General features: G+C 38.5%; 1 protein-coding gene across 1 annotated transcript in view; it reads left to right on the forward strand.

The window, feature by feature from the left end:
- HYDIN (HYDIN axonemal central pair apparatus protein) overlaps window positions 1-21,131 on the forward strand; it is a 465,600-nt gene that overhangs the window by 144,957 nt on the left and 299,512 nt on the right. Inside the window, 4 exon segments of the mRNA XM_061387844.1 lie at window positions 6,945-7,102; window positions 8,108-8,233; window positions 13,124-13,243; window positions 16,348-16,482. Of these exon segments, the coding sequence (XP_061243828.1) occupies window positions 6,968-7,102; window positions 8,108-8,233; window positions 13,124-13,243; window positions 16,348-16,482 (516 nt within the window). The 5' untranslated portion in view covers window positions 6,945-6,967.

A 21,131-nucleotide genomic window follows, 5' to 3' on the forward strand; every position in this document is an offset into this window, starting at 1 on the left:
CCTCCTTGCCTTGTCCTCAGTCTTTATGGGGAAAGCATGCAGTCTTTTGCCATTCAGGATGATGTCAACTGGGCTTCCCAGGTGGCTCAGTGGTAAAGAATCTTCCTGCCAGTGCAGGAGTTGGAGGTTCGATCCCGGAGAAGGGAATGGCCTATCCACTCCAGTATTCTCCCCTGGGAAATCCCATGGACAGATGAGCCTGGCGTGCTGCAGTCCATGGTGTTGCAAAGGAGTTGGATATGACTTAGTGACTAATCAGCAACAGGGATGTCAGCTGTAAAGTTTTTTGTATGTTTTCTTTATTATGTTCTTCTATATTCCTAGTTTTCTGGGAGTTTTTCTTATCATGAATGTTGTTGAATTTTGCCAGATGCTTTTACTACATAAATTGATATGATCATATGATGTTTCTTCTTTAGCTTGCTAATGTGACGGATTACATTGAAATTTGAGTGTTTAACTAGACTTATATTCCTGGAATTAAACTATTTGGTCATGGCATATAATTATTTTTCATATTGCTAAATAACTTGTTAGGATTTTGATAATATTTTGTTAAACTTTTTTTCACTTATATTCATGATAGATACTGGTTTTTAGGTGTTTTTTGGGTATTACCTTCTTTGCCTGGTTTTGTCTTAGGCCTCATAAAATGAATTGTAAAATGTTCCCTTCTTTTCCATTTTCTGAAAAAGATTGGTAGTATTGGTGTTAATTCTTCTTTAAATGTTTCCTATAATTCTCCAGTGAAACCATCTATGCCTAGAGATTTCTTTTTTTTTTTTTTTGAGTTATAAAATTATGAATTCTTTTTCCATAATACTTTGAGTTATTCAGATTATCTGTTCATATTAAGTTGTGGTAGTGTGTTTGAGAAATCGAAGCAATACATCTAAGCTGTCATATTTATGAGTGTGCAGTTGTTTATAGTGTTTCCTTATTATTCTTCTGATATCTATATGGTTTGTCCTTTTTTATTAAATTCCTAATATTGGTAGTTTGTGTCTTCTTTCTTTGCTGGAGGTTTGTCAGTATTATTGGTTTCTCCATAGAATCAGATCTTTGATTAATTCTCTCTATTGCTTTTCTGTTTTTAATTTTACTGATTTCTGTTCTTATCTTTATTATTTGCTCCTGTTTGCTTTTGTTTTGTTTGGTCATCTTTTTCTTTTTCTGGATGTAGGTGCTTAGATGACATAATTGACTTTTACTGTTTTCTAATCTAAAAAGCCTCTTGATGAAAGTGAAAGAGGAGAGTGAAAAAGTGGGCTCAAAGCTCAACATTCAGAAAACTAAGATCATGGCATCTGGTCCCATCACTTAATGGGAAATAGATGGGAAACAGTGGAAACAGTGTCAGACTTTATTATTTTTGAGCTCCAAAATCACCGCAGATGGTGATTGCAGCCATGAAATTAAAAGATGCTTACTCCTTGGAAGGAAAGTTATGACCAACCTAGATAGCATATTCAAAAGCAGAGATATTACTTTGCCAACAAAAGGTCTGTCTAGTGAAGGCTTTGGTTTTTCCAGTGGTCATGTATGGATGTGAGAGTTGGACTGTGAAGAAAGCTGAGCACCGAAGAATTGATGCTTTTGAACTGTGGTGTTGGAGAAGACTCTTAAGAATCCCATGGACTGCAAGGAGATCCAACCAGTCCTAAAGGAGACCAGTGCTGGGTATTCATTGGAAGGACTGATGCTGAGGCTGAAACTCCAGTACTTTGGCCACCTCATGCGAAGAGTTGACTCATTAGAAAAGACCCTGATGCTGGGAGGATTGGAGGCAGAAGGAGAAGGGGATGACAGAGGATGAGATGGCTGGATGGCATCACTGACTCAATGCACATGAGTTTGGGTGAACTCCGGGCATCGGTGATGGACAGGGAGGACCGGCGTGCTGCGGTTCATGGGGTCGCAAAGAGTCGGACACGACTGAGTGACTGCACTGAACTGAACTGAACTAAATCTAAATATTTAGTGTTATAACTTTAAACCTCCTCCAAATTTTGAACTGTTGTGTTTTCATTTTCATTCAATTCAACATACTTTTGGTTTTCCTTCTTTGATTTGTGTTTATTTAGAAATGTGTTGTTTAGTTTCTAAGTATTTGGAGATTTTGTGTTATCTTTCTGTTGTGTGTTTCTAATTTGATTTCACAGTGGTTAACCAGCACCCTCTGTATGATTCCAGTTCTTTTAACTTTGTTGAATTTTATTTCGTGGCCTGGAAAATTATCTATCTTTGTATATGTTGCTTGGATACATGAAAAGCATGTACATTTCTGCTGCTGTTGGGCAGACTGTTCCGTAAATATTGATTAAATCATGTTGGTTGTGTTATGTTCCTCTATATCTTGTTAATTTTCTGCTTAATACTCACGTTAATTGTTGAGAAAGGAATGTTGAAGTCTCCAACTACAATTGTGGATTTGTATAGTTGTTTTAATTTTTTGTGTCATATATTCTGAAGCTTGGTTCAAGTCATATATTTTTAAAGTTGTCTGGTGCATTTATAATTATGATTGGTGTGTCTTTTTGGTAGACTCACCCTTTGACATTACATAATGTCCCTTTTTGTTCCTGGTCATTTTCTTTGATTTGAAGTCAACTTTATCTAATATTACTATAGCCCTTCTTGCTTTCTTTTGACCAACATTTGCATGATATACCTCTTCCCTCCTTTTGCTTATAATCTATGTATGTCATTATTGTTGAAGCTATTCTCTTAATCATAATTATCGTCTCCATCCCCTCTCAGGTGTTCATGTTTGCACACAAGCACTATTTACTAGTTTAGTGAAGTGGGTCATTTTCCTGTAACATTTTCTGCATTCTTGATACGGCTTAATTATGTTCTTGCACGTGTTCCTCCATTTCCTGATCTCCTGTACCCTAGCTGGTAGATCTAGAGATTAATTAGATTTAGGTTAAGATTTTTGTTAATAGTGCTACACAGGTGGTGCTGTGTACTACATCACGTCAGGAGGCACATAATATGTCTGGTTTTCACTCTTTTAGTGTTAAGATTGATGTAGAGGGCTCAGGTGTTGTTAGCCTGTTTGAGCCATTATAAAGTTCTTTAACAACATTCTTCCTAATGGTTCTGGCATTGATGATCCTTCGTTTCATTAGAGGCTGAAAATGGTGATTATTTTTCTGTCATTTCTTCTGCATTTATTAGCTGGAGTTTGTCCATGAAGAATAATTTCCCCTCATAAACTATTTGGATAACTTATGATGCAATTTGTACAGAAAGGGACAGGATAAATGGTTGATTCTTCCCTGTTATTGTTTCCAAACTAATTAGTTTTGTGTCCTAGCAACTTCCAAAGGTGACCAGTGATTGTTTTTTAGTATCTTTTTTGAACTCAGAGTTTTAAAGAGGAATCCATTGCACACTTTGTTTTTTTTCCCCCAAATTGTCCTGTCTTTGGTGAATGAAAACTCCTTCAAGTTGTTCTGGGCTCCTTAGACTCAACCCCAGTAGCCTTTGGTAACGTCCTTGTCTTTCAGTATAGTAGAATGTCCCAAGTTCATCTTACACATTTCATGCCGCAGACCTTGAGTTACTCATTTCTCTAAGGAGTATGGTTTCTTTTAGTGGGAAGTAGTATTTAAAGGCCACATTACGTCCTGGGACTGTCATTGCTTACTGAGCTTTCATTGCTTCGAGGGTCTTTCAGTAGGCAAGTTATTTAAAAGGAGAAAATAATCATGAGCTGAAACTCATATTTGCCATTTAAATTTAACATTATAGTATTTCTTAATATAAGAACTTTTATGATTTTATTTTTTTTAATGTTGAAATGCTTGATTCCTAACAATATGAATATTGCTACTTGTTTTTAAAATATTATTACTAATATTAGGACAATAAGACTACTATCCAATGATGATATATAGTCAAAAATCTTGTTTTAAGGTTGTTTAGAATAACTGTTTTCTCTTTGTAGTTATGACAACAACTTGATATACAGCAAGGTTTATTTGTTTCACTTTTCAACTTTTAAGGATTGATTTTTTTTAATGTTTTAAAATATATTTTAACAGCTTTATTGAGATATAATAATTCACATTCAATTCAGGATGCAATTCATCCATTTAAAGTGTACATACAATTCACAGTTTTTAGTATATTCGCAAACATGTGCAATTATTACCATAGTCAGTTGTAAACATTTCATTTCAAAAAGAAATCCCATACCTTTTAGTTATCACTCTTCTATCCCTTCATTCCTCCCAGACCTTTGCAATGACTAATCTACTTTTTCTCTATAGAGGTTGTCCTTTTCCGGTCACTTCATGTGAATGGACTCACACAATACATATTTTCATGTGTGTGTGACTGGCTCATTTTACTTAACACAATGTTTTTGAGGTTTTTCCAAGTCTCTGTGATCCAAGGGAGTGGTTCAGTCGCACCCTCGGTTCTGGGATTTTCACAAAGGTGTCTTGTCTATGGATAATTGCTGTTAATAGATGGTCTTTTTGTGAGTGGGACAGAAGTTGGCACCTACCTATTCTACCATGTTGGTGATATCACACTTCCTATTTATAATAATTATGTATATTGTATGTGATTTATCATTATTCTTTATTTAGTATGTCATCTTTGCTTTTTCTAAAATTCCTTTTGAAATTTAGGAACATTAATCTTTATGTTCAGCGGTTTTCTTTCTTTGTAAACCCTTTATAGTGCCTATATTTTTATCTATTGCTGTATAACAAATTACTCCAGATTAATAGGTTAAAACAATATTTGTTTTCTCAGTTTCTATAGGTCAGGAGTCTAGAAGATGGTTAGCTGGGTGATTCCTGCTTGGGGTCTCTCATGCATCTCCAGTCAAGCTGTTGGCCCAGACTGCAGTCATCTCAAGGCTCAACCGGGGCTGGCAACTCTGCCTTCATTCCCATGGTTGTTGGCAGGCCTTAGAAGACCCACTGCCAAGCCCACTCATGTCATTGCTGGCAGGCCTTGGTTCCTCACCACATGGGCCTCTCTATAGGTTTCTCAGTGTCCTTACAGTTAGTAACTGGTGATCCGAGAGAGAGCCAGACAGGGCCCAAGATGGTACCAGTTTCACATGTGACATCCATCACTTGTGCTGTTTTATATTTGTTACAATACCTAAGTACGGCCCACACGCAAGGGGAGAAGGATTATATAAATACCTGAATGCTTAGAAACAGGTATCATTGGCTGCCATCATAGGGGCTTTCTACCACAAATCCCTTAATTCTTCTTTATTCTATCTCATTAAATGGTTTGATTCCTACCTCTTATACCAACTACTACTAATCTTAATCTACTTTTTGGCTTTCTTTTCTTAATTTTCATGTAAAATTGTGTTCTTTTGGTTGGATGAGCCCATTCTCTATTATATTCTTCAGGAAGGGAACATGTTTGTAATATTCCCTGGGCTTTGGTGTGTTCAAAACTCCTTTTCTGTAGCCTTGATGATGGAAGGAGAGCTTGGTTGCTTGTAAAATCTCTGGCTCAGGCTTTTTAAAGTTTTTGGAAAATATTCCTCCTCTGTTTGCCCATTTCATGGATTGCTTTTACAAAGTGTACTGACATCTAGTTCTCTTTTTTTCATACATTATTTTGACTTTTTGTCTGGATGCTAATTTTAAAAATTCTTTACACTCTAGTAGTTCTTCCAAGATATGACTCAGAATTGATCATTTTGGGTCAACCTTCCTGGGTAACCACCAATTCCTTTTGCTTGTTTTTTTAATGGAAAATTTTTTTGGATTATAGTTTTAAATATTAGTTCTCCTCCTCCAGTACTTTATTTTTCTTCTTCATTGGCTCCAGTTATAGCATGTTAGAACTTCTTTAGCTGTTTTCTATTTCAATCATCTTTTTTTTCTGATTGTTTTTCTTATTTTAAAATTTCATATTAATTTCTTTGGGTGTTTTATTGCTTTATTTCAGTGTACCTTATTACATTTTCATTCATATCTATTTTCCTTTATGCACCACTTTCCCTTCCAGTTTGGTCTGGTAATGCCTTACTGTCTTTTGAACTTTTAATGATTTTAAGTTTTTTAATTTGATGTTATATCCAGCATTTCTCCCCCAGGGTTAAAAAAATCTAGCCTGCTATTACTAAAAATAGAAATCCCTACTTAGTCATAAGTGAAAGTGTGAAAGTGACCCTGTGGACTGACTATACAGTCCATGGAATTCTCCAGGCTAGAATACTGGAGTGGGTAGCCTTTCCCTTCTCCAGGGGATCTTCCCAACCCAGGGATCGAACCCAGGTCTCCTGCATTGCAGGCACATTCTTTACCAGCTGAGCCACAAGGGAAGCCCCTACTTAGTCATAAATGGATTCCCAAAGTTGCAAATGTCCTAGTAGAAGTATAAGGAAATATATTCAATGGGGAAATGTCATATTTCTTTGATTTGGAGGTATTGGGCAGCTGATTAATGCCTTATTTATTACTATAAACTTCAGAACATTTTCAGAAACTTCTTCCCCATATCATCTCATGCCGCCTTTTTCAATTTTCTGCCAGCTGTGAAGGCCTGAAGCCTTATGTTTATTCTGTTTGAAGAGTGTCATGAGAGAGAATTGTCAAATAAGCAGATAAAGTAGCAAACTATGAAGTATATTTTTTGAGCAGTTTTTGTTTATCTGGGGAAGATAAAAGTACCAAAATGTAAGAGCTGCTTGTGTTTTCATGTCTTCCCTGAGCTTAATCCAGAATCACTTGTTTTGTCTAAAAGGGGTCCCAGAGTTTGGGATAAGGCTAACTCTAGACTGGCTCATGGAATAGACTCCTACAGTTAAGGCATTGGTTCCAAGTACTGGATGTATTTTTGAAGATCAGTATTTTCTAAACCTTCTTGTATTTGAAAAAGCTTCAAAAAATGTGACCTATATTCAGAAATTAACTGCATTTGTTCTAAAACTTTTTGTTTTTCATTCTTAGGTAAACAGAGGAAATAGCTAAAAATGACAAGTAGAAGTATTGAGGAGTCCATGGGGGCTGTTCATATGGGGTTAGTCAGAACACTTAAAGGATTCCAAAGCAAGATTTTACCACCCATGAGTCCAAAGGTGGTTGCAGAAGATGAAGTAAATCGAATGGTAATGTATCAGAGAATTTCAGAGTAAAGTATCTCCTATGAGAGGAGAAGCATCTCTCAGAAAAATAGCTTTCTCCTCTGGAGAATGACAATGGCTGCCTGGCATTCTCAGAATATCAAACAGGATATCAAATATACTCAGTTTAGTTTATATGGTAGCTTGCTACAGAGCATAGATACCTTTTAAAGCCTGGGAAGTTTTTGAAATTACATACATCAAAGTAGAGGCTTAAATTGCTTACATTAATCAGTTGAAGACTATACAGACAAAGCAATGAATAGTAGTGGGTCTTGGGTAAGCCCTTGCTGGGTTATTTAAATGATAGGTAACATTTTTTCTCATAAGATTAGAAAGTGTTAAAACATTTTATGTTCTTATTTGGGTAAGTGGATGTGACTGACTATTGTATCTGATGATCAGCTGAGAGCTCTTTGGAAACAAGGTATGCTCTTATGATTTCTAAAAAGTTCAAACTCATTCCTAGGCAGCATAGTCACACTTCCCAGATCCTTTACATTTTCTAAGACTTCTCTTTAACCAGGTATAACATGATAAACACCCAAAAGCTTTGCTTGCATGTTGTAACTTCGATTGAGAAATAGAAATGTCTCAGACTCTTTAGCTCTGAAGCCCTTAAGTGATTTTAGAAACCTAGAGTTTTATGCTCTTCTGAGCATAAATGTTAAGCTCATTGGACATGCTCCTGTGCAGTTTCTTGCCCTTCCTCTCCCCAACCCCATGTTCTTTTGTGTGATTCCTTTAAAATCATAAGGAAACGGCAACCATATGTCATTTCAAATTATTGTGCAAAAAGCTCAGAAGTGCATGGGTCCTTCTCTTGTTTGTATTATTTAGTTATTTTAAATGTTTTATAAGGGAACTTAGTGGCATTCCAGAATTATCCTGAAAGCTATAAACACAAATTATTCATTACTGGCACTTACGAAAACACTTTTTCAGTATTACCACTTATGAATCTTCAGCTCCTGTTGTTTTCAATTCTAGCTGACACCCTCGGAGTTCCTGAAGGAAATGTCCCTCACCACAGAGCAGAGACTGGCCAACACCCGTGTAATGTGCCGACCACAGATCATTCAACTTTTAGATATGAGGGAAACAACACATCAAAAGGTAGCTGCTTTCTGTTGTATTTGTGTATAAGGTAGATCCTGGAATAATGTGACTGTTCTAAAACAGTAAGAACTAAGCAGTACTTATTGTTTTGGGGCTGACTAATCCCTTATTGAATTTGTTTTATATATTCTTTTTCTACCTTTGTTGATGTTGGTATCTATAATTTGATACCAAGAATTGCAGAGTATAAGTAACTTCTGATTAGTCATATTTCTTCCTTAGCTACTTCTGAACACTATGGTTTACATAGTAAGAGTAATCCCAAGAATTATATTAGTCAAGCCCAGTTGGGTTATCTTTCTAGAAAAAGAAGTCCCTGCTTAACTGTGCTGTCATTACTAGCAAGGAGGAAGGAGGAATTGTTTATTAAAACAGGCCTTTTTGTCTGTTCTGGCTCATTTCCAATAACAAATACATCCTTTTAGTCTGTAAAGAATAGATATTTTGATGTTTCTATTTTTTAATGTAAACCATATATTCCAGGCTTTAGGAACATGTTTTTAGAGTGGGTCTTATTTCGTACTTTTAAATTAATTTCTTGAATTATACACTTCAGTTTTTATGCACAAATTATGGTATGAGCCTCCCTTAGTAGAACTCCTGGAGATTAGCCCCCTCTCTAAGGGTTCCTAGCTATTCCTGAGGGTTTTTCAGAGTGATTTCCCTCAAGAGGAGTGATTGCCTCAGGTTGTTTTGCTCTCTTTGGCATGCCATTGCCTCTCCTGTCTAGGATATGCATACAATTTACTCTTTTTCTGAGCCCTGTCAGCTTTAGTTATTCATTGCTTCCTCTTTTTCCCATGCTGCTGCTGCTGCTGCTGCTGCTGCTGCTAAGTCGCTTCAGTCATGTCCGACTCTGTGCGACCCCATAGATGGCAGCCCACCAGGCTCCCCGTCCCTGGGATTCTTCAGGAAAGAACACTGGAGTGGGTTGCCATTTCCTTCTCCATAGCCACCCTCTAACTTCAAGGCAGGGAACACAGCTTCTTCCAAAGCTAGTTCATCATAATTAAGGGCTATCTGCTTCTTTCCCAGAGCATGACTAAAACCAGACTGTGTGTGCTGTTGTGTGTGTTACTGCTTGTGTATGTGTTTTAATGTATTTTGATCAAGGCTCTTAGTGTACCACATCTTATCTTTCCTCTTCTGTTAACTCAGTTATTTTTTTACTTTATTTTCCTGAGTTTTGTTTGTTTCTTATTTAAATGAGAGTCATACCCTTCTCATTTCCTCAAGAAGAGATTATGGAAGCTGTATGTCCTTTATATGTTTGACAATATTTGCTTATTGCCTTTAGAGGTGAACTGTAGACTTGTTGGGTGTACAATTTTTGGGCCACATGTTTTCCCTATAAGAGCTTTGCAGGCATTTTCTTCACTACCTTCTGGTTTTAAATGATGATATGAGGAAACAGTGAAAGTGAAAATTGCTCAGTTGTGTCTGACTCTTTGCAACCCCATAGACCTAGTCCATGGAATTCTCTAGGCCAGAATACTGGAGTGGGTAGCCTTTCCCTTCCGCAGGGGATCTTCCCAACCCAGGAATCGAACCTAGGTCTCCCGCATTGGGGCTGGATTCTTTACCAGCTGACCCACGAGGGGAAGCCCAAGAATACTGGAGTGGGTAGCCTATCCCTTCTCCAGTGGATCTTCCTGACCCAGGAATTGAACTGGGGTCTCCTGCATTGCGGGTGGATTCTTTACCAGCTGAGCTATAATATTAACTTGTGTGTCCAAAGATTGTTTATTCTTATTTGATATCCAGTGATTTTATTAAGGAGGCTTCCCACGCGGTGCTAGTGGTAAAGAACCTGCCTGCCAGTGCAGGAGATGTAAGAGATGTGGGTTCAATCTCCGGGTCAGGAAGATCCCCTGGAGGAGGAGATGACAACTCACTCCAGTGTTCTTGTCTGGGAAATCCCAAGGACAGAGGAACCTGGTGGCCTACGGTCCATTGGGTAGCATGTATGCAGCATGCACAATGTTATTAGGATGTGTCTAAATTTTTCCTAAAATATTATATCTGTTACTTTTTGCTAGAAAGCTTTTCTTGGATTATCAAGTATTCATGCCATTTTTTTGTTTTCCTTTAGAAATATCAGTGGTGAAGATGCTGTATCTTCTTTGCCCTTCTTCACCTTGTATTTCCTCTCTAATCCATTTTAAACTTTGTTCATTCCCATTTTACTGTAATTACATTCATCAGCATCCTCTGTATCCCTTCTTTGAGGTGTGTGTGTGTCTTAAAATTCATTCTTAAGCTCGATCAGTTCAACACCGTTGGGTCATCTCACAGCATTTTATATAGTTAGTGTCTTTTTTGTACCTTTTCATTCACTTGTGTCTCAGATATCACACTCCTTTGGCTTTCTTCCTACTTCACTGGTTGCTTTTTTCTTATTTGTTGGCTCTTTCTTCTTTTCCTAATCACTAAACATTGGAGCTCCCCAGTACTTGCTCTTTAAACTTCTTTCTCTTCTGCACTCACTCCTTAGGTGGCCCCTTGTGGGAACGAGGTTTTAAATTTCACCTTTTAAATGATTACCTTCATAATTATATCTCCTACTGTGGTCTAGCCCCTGAACTCTGGATCATATATTCAGCTCAGTGTATGATTGGCAGCTCAAACTTAAAATGTTGAAGATCTAAATTTTGCATTACATTCTTTCCCTAAATTCATGATCTTCCCTGTATCCACCATGTAATACCTCCATTGATCTGTTTTCCCAGGCCAAAAACCTTGGTGTTATCTCTGATGCCTCTGTTTTTCTCACATCTTATGTGAAATCCAACAAGGGCTAGTGATCACAAATACATCTCTATAATCAAACCACTTCTCACCACCTCTGCCACCACCATCCCATTCAACCCATCATCATCTAGACTCCTAAAGTAGCCTCCCTGTGTCCCTCTGATCACCCCATTATCAGTTCTCCACAAAGAAGAGTGATTTTTTAAAATGTGAACTAGAACAAGTTGCTTCCATGTTGAAAACTGCCTAGAAGCTTCCTCTTACCCTCATAATGAGAAAGTCCTGCAGCATCTGAGCCTGCATCCTTCGTAGTCTTTTCCTTTGTCTCTTCCGCAGCTCATTCTCCTCTAACTGCACCTCCTTTTGCTGCTCTTCAAACACTCGAAAATACTTCTTACCCCAAGGTCTTTGCACTTGTTATTCCTTCTAACTGGAATGCTGTTTTCTCAGATCTCTGCATGACTTACTTCAATTCAAATCATTTCCATAGAGAGGCCATCCCTTGACTGCCTATCCCCATTCATGCCATCTCCTTGTCCTGCTTCAGCTTTCTTTATAGCTTTAACACTGCCCGACCTTGTTTTATGTATTTTTATTTTTTATCCATTTCCTCAAGAATTTTAGCTTCATGAGGCAGTGGTTTAATGGCTTTCTTCACTATTGTATGCTCAACATATGGAAAGCATTAGAAATTCAGTTAGCATTTATTGAATTAGCGCTTGAATTTTTTATCGCTTTTGATTGCTTAATCTTCCCTGGAACTCTTGAATATTTGCTTTGTGCTCTCTGATTTTTTTCTATTATGTTCTTTGAACTTATGATGAAGTGGTGTAGTTAATATTCTTATTGTTTTCATGGCAACCAGAAAAGTGAATATTCATTTGACGTTTTCTTTGCTTCTCTTTTTCTTTTTTTGGTGAGTGTTTTTGTATAGATCCTGGCTTATTTGTCATTGTGATTATTATTATCATTCATCTTTGAAATAAAGAAGGGAATTCTTCCTGGACTTGCTGTTTTCAGGTAGTTAATGTTGAGGCAGGGCTGGTAGTATTGCAGTCCAATAGGAATTCGCCATGATTCTAGGGGCAGCTCTTTATGAAAGAGGATTGTATGTGTTTGTTTATTTGGAAAGGGGATGAGAAGAAGGGAGGAGATGTGACAGAATTGTGTTAGCCTTTTCTTCCCCCCAGAGTTCCCCAGCTATGATTCTTCTAGCCTGTCTAAATGATGGACTCTTCCTATAAATATGCATATTAGTGTATTTTCCACACACCTGCCAGTGGTTCAGTGTAGATTTTCTTTTTTTCTCTTTTAAAATAAAGTGATTGGGTATTTCTTCCCATTAGGGAAGTCCATAGAGTTTCTTTAGTTTCTGTCAATAATGGTTTGTAGATTTTCCAGATAAAGGTCTTACACATCTTTCATTGGATTTATTCCTATGTGTTTTATGTTTTAGAATGTGGTTTTAAATGGTATTGTTTATAAATTTCATTTCCTAAATGTTCATTGCTAGTACAAAGAAATATAATTGATTTATGTTGACCTTTTATTCAGTGACCTTGATAAGTCACTTATCAATTCTAATTTATGGGTTATTTTGAATTTTTTAAAATTAATCAATTTTAATTGGAGGATAATTACTTTACAATATTGTGATGGTTTTTGTCATACATCAGCATGAATCAGCCACAGGTATACATGTGTCCTCCTCATCCTGAACCCCCCTCCCACCTCCCTCCCCACTCTATCTCTCTGGGTTGTCCCAGAGCACCAGCTTTGGGTGCCCGGCGTCATGCATCGAACTTGTACTGGTCATCTGTTTTACATATGATAATGTATATGTTTCAGTGCTGTTCTCTCAGATCATCCCACCTTTGCCTTCTCCCACTGAATCCAAAAGTCTATTCTTTACATCTGTGTCTCCTTTGCTGCTCTGCATGTAGGATCATCAGTACCATCTTTCTAAATTCCATACATGTGCATTAATATACAGTATTTGCCATTCTGTTACTCCTTTTAAAGTGTTTCCTTGGTTCTTAGTGTTAATATTCATAGGTATGTGTAGTAATTTCTTATCTTTTCCAGTCATTTCTGCCACTTTGTGACTATATGATTAATTTATTCTTTCAACTGTAGTTTCCAGGAATTGACCTGGATCAGGCGTTATTCCAGCCCTTTCCATCAGAAATCATATTTCAGAACTACACTCCCTGTGAAGTCTATGAGGTTCCACTGGTTTTGAGGAACACTGACACAGTGAGTATGTTTGCTGGGATGGCTGTACCTTTTATGGATATATAAGAAGGGATTAGATAGAATGGAATCCTGTAAGGTCTTAGATAAGCTCTTTAATTTGATAGACCTAGGAAAATAGATGAAGACATGCCCTTTGATTATGAGCTTGATGAAGTCAGGACTGTTCTGGTTGTTTTGTTGCTAAATGCTCAGTCCCAGGGCAGTACCCGCCATGGTAAGCTCCCATGTGCGCTAAGTATTCTGTTGAATAAAGGATTAGCTAGACGAGTATCATGCAATTCTCACCAGTGACCATTTGGGAGAGGTTTTCATTTAAGACAGTGCCATTACTATTCATGTTTACATACTCCACATTAGAGCCACTATTTCCCACTATTATAGCCACAAATTCTAGCTGTAATAAAGGAGGGGAATTAAGTGAAGTCTCTGCAAGAATTAAAGGCAAATGGGAAGACTTGCAGTTATATTCACTACAGTAGCTCATTAAAGGAATCAGTGATGCCTTTCAGAGAAGGTATCAAGTCTACTCATATGAATTGCAGTTGTTGAGCCAATGCGTTTAGATTATGCAAATTATATTAGAAAAAACTTCAAAAAGAGAAGTTCCCGTTTCTCTTTTCCATCTCCCCCCTTGTACCTCAGATAGCCTTCAGAATTTGTCTACATATAGATTTGGATGGCTTTTCCCACTGTCTGTTCCTTGTTTCCTTGTGGTTGCAACTGAGGATTTCTTCTCCATCATGATGCCTTTTCCCTTCAGAGATAAATTAGGGCTTATTTCCAGAAACAGTATTAAATGACCGAAGATTTTCTTGACATATAACAATGATGAAAGAAAGAATAATGCAGAATGTCAGCATGAAGCACAGTTAAGCGTGAAAAGTAATCAGATAGGGAGGAAGGCATTAGAGAGATGCTAAATATCAGGTGTTAAGGACAAGTAGAAATACTTATAGGAGACTTAGAACATTGAGACTAAAAGTCTAGGTATAATAAAAGTGGGAAATTAAGTGAAGACTATGCAAGAATTCAAGGCAAATGGGAAGACTTGCAGTTATATTTACTACAGTAATTGATTAAAGGAATCGGTGATGCCTTTCAGAGATCAATGAGGTTATTTAGTGACAGCAAAGTCAGACTTTGGAAGATGGAACATTTAGTTCTTCACTGCAGGAGAGTTAGCAAGAGAGCTCATGGGATGGAAGCTGAAGGGTAGGCAGAGGGAAGAAAAAGAACCCAAGATGTTTATACTCAGGTTCGTATATCTCAAGAAGAGATCAGTTATATAGGGCTGCCAACCAGTTTAGTTTCTCACTTTCAGTTCTCTTTTTCCCTTTCTCCACTACTTTTGGCCTCTTGTTCAAGTTTTTTTAGGCTATTAAAGGCAGAGAGGACCTAGAACAAAAGGTACTTCTCCCTGGCCATCAACAAGAAATGATTGTCAGTGGGTGTAGTGAGCATGTCAAGGATAAGAGGCATGTGTTAGCCTTGTCTACCAAAGGACACTCAGTTCTTGTGGATAAAACCCACACCTCTTGGACAGATGCTGTTGGAGTATTGGACCCCATGAAAAGAAGGTCCTCATCCAAGGAAGTTCAGCTGCCGACAAGCAGACAGGTTCTCTAGGCCAGGCAGGCTTGTTCTTGGTAAGTTAATCCCAGGACCCTTGTACAAGGTGGCTGATGTAAGCCTGCTTCTCTACTTCCTATTTCATGAAGGAACCACTGAGATAAATTTAGGACACTGAAAAATGCTCTCTGTGTCACTCACCTTAGCTTCCTCGCTGGCTTGGAATGCCAAAGACAGAGCCAGGTTGTTGTTCTTCTATCTCTCTTGAACACACAAGTTGAAAGTAAGCCATGAACACTCTACAAGCCACAGAAAAATTCACTTGGGGTACAATTATAAGCACCCAGACTCCAGAGTCAGATTAATCTGGGATCAGATTCCAGGTGGGTACTCTCCTAGCTGTAGACTTTGGGCAAGTTACTTCACTTCTCCAAGCTATGGGGATAATAATTGTACCCATTTCAGTAGGTTGTTTGGGATATTAAATGAGATAACGGATGTAAACTATTCAGCTCAGTGCCTGTCATTAGTAAGCACTAAAGCAGTGTTAGTATTATTACTAGTGTTGCTGTTGTTTTCCTTTCTAGTTTTTAATCCACAGTTATGATCTTACTAAAAGTATTCCCAACAAGCTTATATGACATCAGTTAACACATCATGAATGCCATTGACCTTTTCTCTTAACAGCAAAGCCACTTCTGTTCCTATCAGATATGCACACATCTCATTCTTAACTCCCCAGTCTCTAGTCTTCAGATATGTCTGAATTCTCTCTGCATTTCTTCTTCCCTTCCACATCTAGGCTCCAGCTTTGAGAGGCTGTGGGGTTCTTATTGTCTCATTTTCCACCTGAGACTCCTAGGATGGACTTAGCTATAGTTAACTTTCTTTTGCTGCCTTTAAATCTTTTTTTTTTTCTTCTTTAAAAAAAAAAAAAATCCTCTCCTGTTCCTGTGTCCCTAGAACCTCTACCTCTGACCACCCCTCTTCTCACAGTTATGTTTCCTTTATTGCTGGGGGCTGTCCAAGATAGGTATATGTACTCTGGGTGAGGCAAGCAGGGCAGAAGAATAAGACTTTAAAAGGATTGAACTGTTTGAACCTGCTCTGAGACTGGCCTTGCGGATATTCTACTGCCCTCTGTGTTCTTGCTTCACGGTAGTGTTGGGTGGGACAGTCCTGTAGGGAAGGAAGGTAGAGCTAGGCCAGGATTTGATCCTGAACACCATTGCTTGGTGAAGTTGTAACTCTTAGGGCAAGTGTCTGTTTCCTCATCTGAAGAATGAATTGTAATGAAGCTCAAAGGTTATTGTGAGGATCAAGTGGTGCCTTATGTACAGCGGATGAGCCATAGCAGGAGTGCAGTGTGATTTCTTCTCCCAGAGCAGTTCTCAGATGTTGGAAAGTCCAGTGCGACTCCCCAGTGTAGGTGGGGTTTTAGATTATTAAGCAGTTAGTTTTCAAAAAATAGTCACATTTAAATAATAAAATAAAATTTTTCAATAACATGGCCCATTACTGGGTTTTTCTTGCAGATTCCAAGGATGGTGAAAGTTGTTGAGGAAAGTTCACCTTACTTTAAAGTAATCAGCCCCAAAGATATCAGCCACAAGGTCGCTCCAGGAGTGCCATCCGTGTTCCGAATCCTCTTTACTCCAGAGGAAAACAAGGTAACAGCAGCGCTGGCAAGACAGTGGTTGGATGCTTGTCGCTGGCAGTTTGCAATTCTGAACATTCACGGAGGTGGTGGCGGTGCTAGTGGTGTTGTCGATGGTGTTGGTGTCATTGATGGTGTTGCTGGTGGTGGTAGTGAGAGGAATGGTCAGGCTGGATGAGAGGAGGGGATGGTGCACCACTGGGAATAGGAAAGAGCTGTCAAACAGTGATGAGGGCTTATATGAGCTGCAGGTAGCCAGACTGTAAAGAAGGGTAGCCTTCTGGATGTTTCCCTGGCACCTACCTCAGCATATTTATGTTGGACAGTGCAGCTGGAGAGGCACCAAAAAGGGAAAGACGTGGTCCAGGTGTAGTGAGCTGAGACAAAGGGTAGAGATCACAGCTTCTTGGGAGTTTGGGATCCTAGTTAGTTACATCCTTCCTCCCCACCCTGTAATTAGTTTAGGAGAGAGACTTAAGATTCAAATGCTGATCACAGTATCGGTCTCATTAATGGCAAAGAATGTGACCAGGACCTGAGACCCAGAGAAGGCCTCCTTCTGCTCCCTATTGACGGTGGGTAACCAGTCCTCGGGGAAGGGCTCACCTCACCAGGAGCTCCGCCCAAGCGCAAGTAGGGAAGCTAGAGCCGAAAGCAGAGGCCTGCCCTGTCTTCTTACCCCTGTCTGCACAGAGCCTGAGTTCAAAAAGAAGCCATTTCCGCCCAGCACCACCACAGCCATCAGGCATCTAGCCCGTTTTCAGGCTCTCTCTCCTCAGTTGTGTAAATTCCAGTTTCTTCTGGAAGGAAGAACTAGCTTGAGGGACTGGGAGGGTGGCTTCTCCCCACCCTTTCTCCAAGAGTGCAAGATTGCAGGTTGAGTTTTCCTCTGTAAGGAGCAAAGTGGGGACTTGTGTGGAAGAGAAAAGGATTTTGCCAGCATGACTGAAGGAACGAGGACAAAACACACACACACACACACACCAAGGCTAAAATAGGCATAACAAAATGCCAGTTTATCTGTAATGTTAATAGTATGTATGCTTATCTGTGTTGTGCCATTACCGGTGGAATCAGAAGAACATAATAGGGATAGTGAACTAGCTTTGAATCCTTTCTTCTCTATCACTAATACTTTTTAGCTGCTGTAAATGTCATTAGCGGTGTTCCTGCTGCTGTTGCTACTGTTTCTAGATTTCTAGAGAGCAGGGATAGAGGATTTAATGTGACCTGCCAAGCGTGGATCACTGTAGTCAGTGGTTAGAAATTTCATTATATAATACTGTTGTTATTAATTTTCCACTTTGTAGTATTACTGTTTATTTCTTGGATTGTGTTTATGAACTTTTAATTTTGTTTGGGGTGTTACTGAAATAACCAAAAAGATAAATAGGTCCAGAAGTGGTGTTTTTTGCTGTACATTATTGAAGTCCTGATTTTTTTTTTCTCCAGGTTCTATATCTGAATATTATCTCTGAAGAGAATGGTTGGATTTAGTTTGGGGGTCAAATTCCTACACTGTCATTTTACTATATAAACTGGCTATAGTAAGCCTTTGTGCAGCTTGAAATGCAAAGCTTGCTGGATTCAAGGGGTTGGCTTTCCTTAATTTTTTTTTCTATGCTGGAGAAAAAAAAAAGTCTTCTGTTGAATAAGTATTATTCTACCTGTAGGCAGTCTGACTGAGAAAGGGATACACAGAACTTTCTGAAGAGGTGGAATGTGCTGTGTCATCAGAGCTGTGTGGGTTCCATGGATGAATTCATTTGTCAAAGTTGTACACTCAGTATTTATGCTTTCTCAATATCTAACTTTTACCTTAAAAACTTAAAAATGTAGTAATAGCAATAGAAAGGTGAATGGATAGAGGCACAGATGAAGCCCGAAGGCCAGAACGTTAGTTACTGTTGAATCTGGGTGATGAGTACATGGGGTTTGTTATACTCTTCTGTTTTACTTATAAATGTTTTTAATTTCCCCTCATCAAAAACTAAAAGCAAAGGGAGAGATTTTTAGAACTACTTATCTATACAGCAAATAATATATTTTAAGTGAGTTTATACCTACTTTATGGAGAAGGCAATGGCACCCCACTCCAGTACTCTTGCCTGGAAAATCCCATGGATGGAGGAGCCTAGTAGGCTGCAGTCCATGGGGTCGCTAAGAGTCGGACACGACTGAGTGACTTCACTTTCACTTTTCACTTTCATGCGTTGGAGAAGGAAATGGCAACGCACTCCAGTGTTCTTGCCTGGAGAATTCCAGGGACGGGGAGCCTGGTGGGCTGCCGTCTATGGGGTCGCACAGAGTCGGACACGACTGAAGTGACTTAGCAGTAGCATACCTACTTTATAAATATGAAATGCCAGCATTCCCACTGAGGATTACTCCATGGCTGTATTTTGTGGCTGCTTATCTTACTCCTAGCTTTTTTATTCCCTCTTACCATTCCATTTCACCAACATTGCCTGTGGTCTATTGGGAAAGCCCTAATTAAAAATAAATCAGTTAAATGTTGCTTTAGTATGTCTTCTAAGTATTTGAAAGTTATCAAGGGTTACATGCATCTGTGAGAGGAGATAGGCTGAGAGTAGTGGCTGACTATGAGAAATTTATACCATTTTCAGTACATTAGGATTTTGTGTTGGATTGGGCTCTAAGCTGTGAAATAATTGACATAATGTGTGTTTCTGAGGACGTAGTAATTTCTCCTTTTACTGACTGTCTAAGACTAATGGTGGGTGTTTGGGGAAGCACCTGCTGCTGGTTTTGGTCCCCATTTTTCCGCAAAGATCCTGCCATCCTGCACCATCAGCAGGGCCCCATTGCAGTAGTTTTCCTGGTTGTCTGGGCATCTACATTTACTCTTACTGTTGGAAAACCAACAGGATGTGCACAGACCAACCAGCTGGGGTTAGTCCTGCTGTCTTCAGAGCTGATCCAGAATGTAGCAAAGCGTCAGCAAGACCAGATTTATTTTAGGAAGAATAAAAGTCAATCTTTTCATTGTGTCACTTTTTCTCCACTTGGCCAAATTGATAGCCAAAGTGCATATGTGTTTTCCCTCCTATCCCCTGCTGATCTGAACACACTTCACTCTCATTTACCCTCCTCACATCTGGAGGGTGAGATATGGAAATTGCAGCATGCCACAGTTTAATAAGCCAGTCCTCTTTCAATTGGATTTTCAGCCCTCTTTGTATATTAGCATGTCGAAGATTATAATGCAGTATACATTTTTTCCCCCTGTCATCTAGTAATCTAGCTTCCTGGAGATTTAACTTGTTAAGGATGCCAAATACCCCAGATAACAGGTGCAGCAAATTCATTTCAGCTTTCCTTATCTCTTTTCACACGTACTTGAAAAAAAAGATTGGATATGTTATTTATCTAATAATCCTAGTGTACATGTCATGCAAAGTAGAAATATAGTAGTCAGTGTTATCATAACACCGTAAAATTCTGGAGCCTGGCATTTTTCTTGACCTCTTAAATTTGTATCTTTACTATTACAAAGAATATAAGAAATACTAGGCTTTTGTAGGAAAGCAAAACTGGGTACATCCTTGGACTTAAGACAGCATCAGTTTGCAACAGTGTTGCCATATGAAAATGGCAGCAGTGGTTTACAGAAAATATGAAGTCATCTTTTTTTTTTTTTTTGCTCAGTTGTGTTTTAAGAAAATGCCTAGCTTGTTGTCAAAATAGTTTTCTTGGTTTGTTACTATGAAATTGAAAGAACATGGCCCAAGAAGAATAGAAAAACATTACAATACTTTGTTATCCAGGTGTACATATTTTTTGAAAAAATTTTAAATTTTTTAATTGGAGAATAATTGCTTCACAATGTTGTGTTGGTTTCTGCCATATAGCAATTCAAATCAGCCATAAGTATACTATAGTGCTAGCATTTTGAATTAAAATATAGATATTTTAAAAATTAAATACATTTTAATATAAATATAAAATATTAAAATATAAGATTTGCCACAATCAGCAATTCTTGTTGACAAAAATAATGATAGGGATTTAGTTTTCTTCCTTCCTGGAATTTGCCCTCCCTGGTTCTGTCTATTCCCCTTGTAATCCAGGTGCTTAGCATAGGGCCTAACATATAGGAAATTGTGATAAATATTTGAAAAGTGAGATAAGTAAGTTCATCTCAAGAAAATAAAAGGTAGTTTCTTCAACTTGAAGATGGCCTAGAGATGATAAAAGCAAAGGCATAAGAAAAAGGGGCTTAAATATCTTTTTGTGCCATCAGTGTATTCAGTTCAGTTCAGTTGCTCAGTCATGTCTGACTCTTTGTGACCCCATGGACTGCATGCCAGGCTTCTCTGTCCATCACCAGCTCCTGGAACTTGCTCAGACTCATGTCCATCAAGTCAGTGATGCCATCCAACTATCATCCTCTGTTGTCCCCTTCTCCTCCTGCCTTCAATCTTTCCCAGCATCAAGGTCTTTTCCAGTGAGTCAATTCTTTGCATCAAGTGGCCAAAGTATTGGAGTTTCAGCTTCAGCATCAGTCCTTCCAATGAATATTCAGGACTGATTTCCTTTAGGATGGACTGGTTTGATCTCTTTGCCGTCCCAGGGACTCTCAAGAGTCTTCTTGAACATTACAGTTCAAAAGCATCAATTCTTCGGCACTCAGCTTTCTTT

The sequence above is a fragment of the Bos javanicus genome, chromosome 18 (genome assembly GCF_032452875.1).
Source record: "Bos javanicus breed banteng chromosome 18, ARS-OSU_banteng_1.0, whole genome shotgun sequence".
Taxonomy (NCBI): Eukaryota; Metazoa; Chordata; class Mammalia; order Artiodactyla; family Bovidae; genus Bos; species Bos javanicus.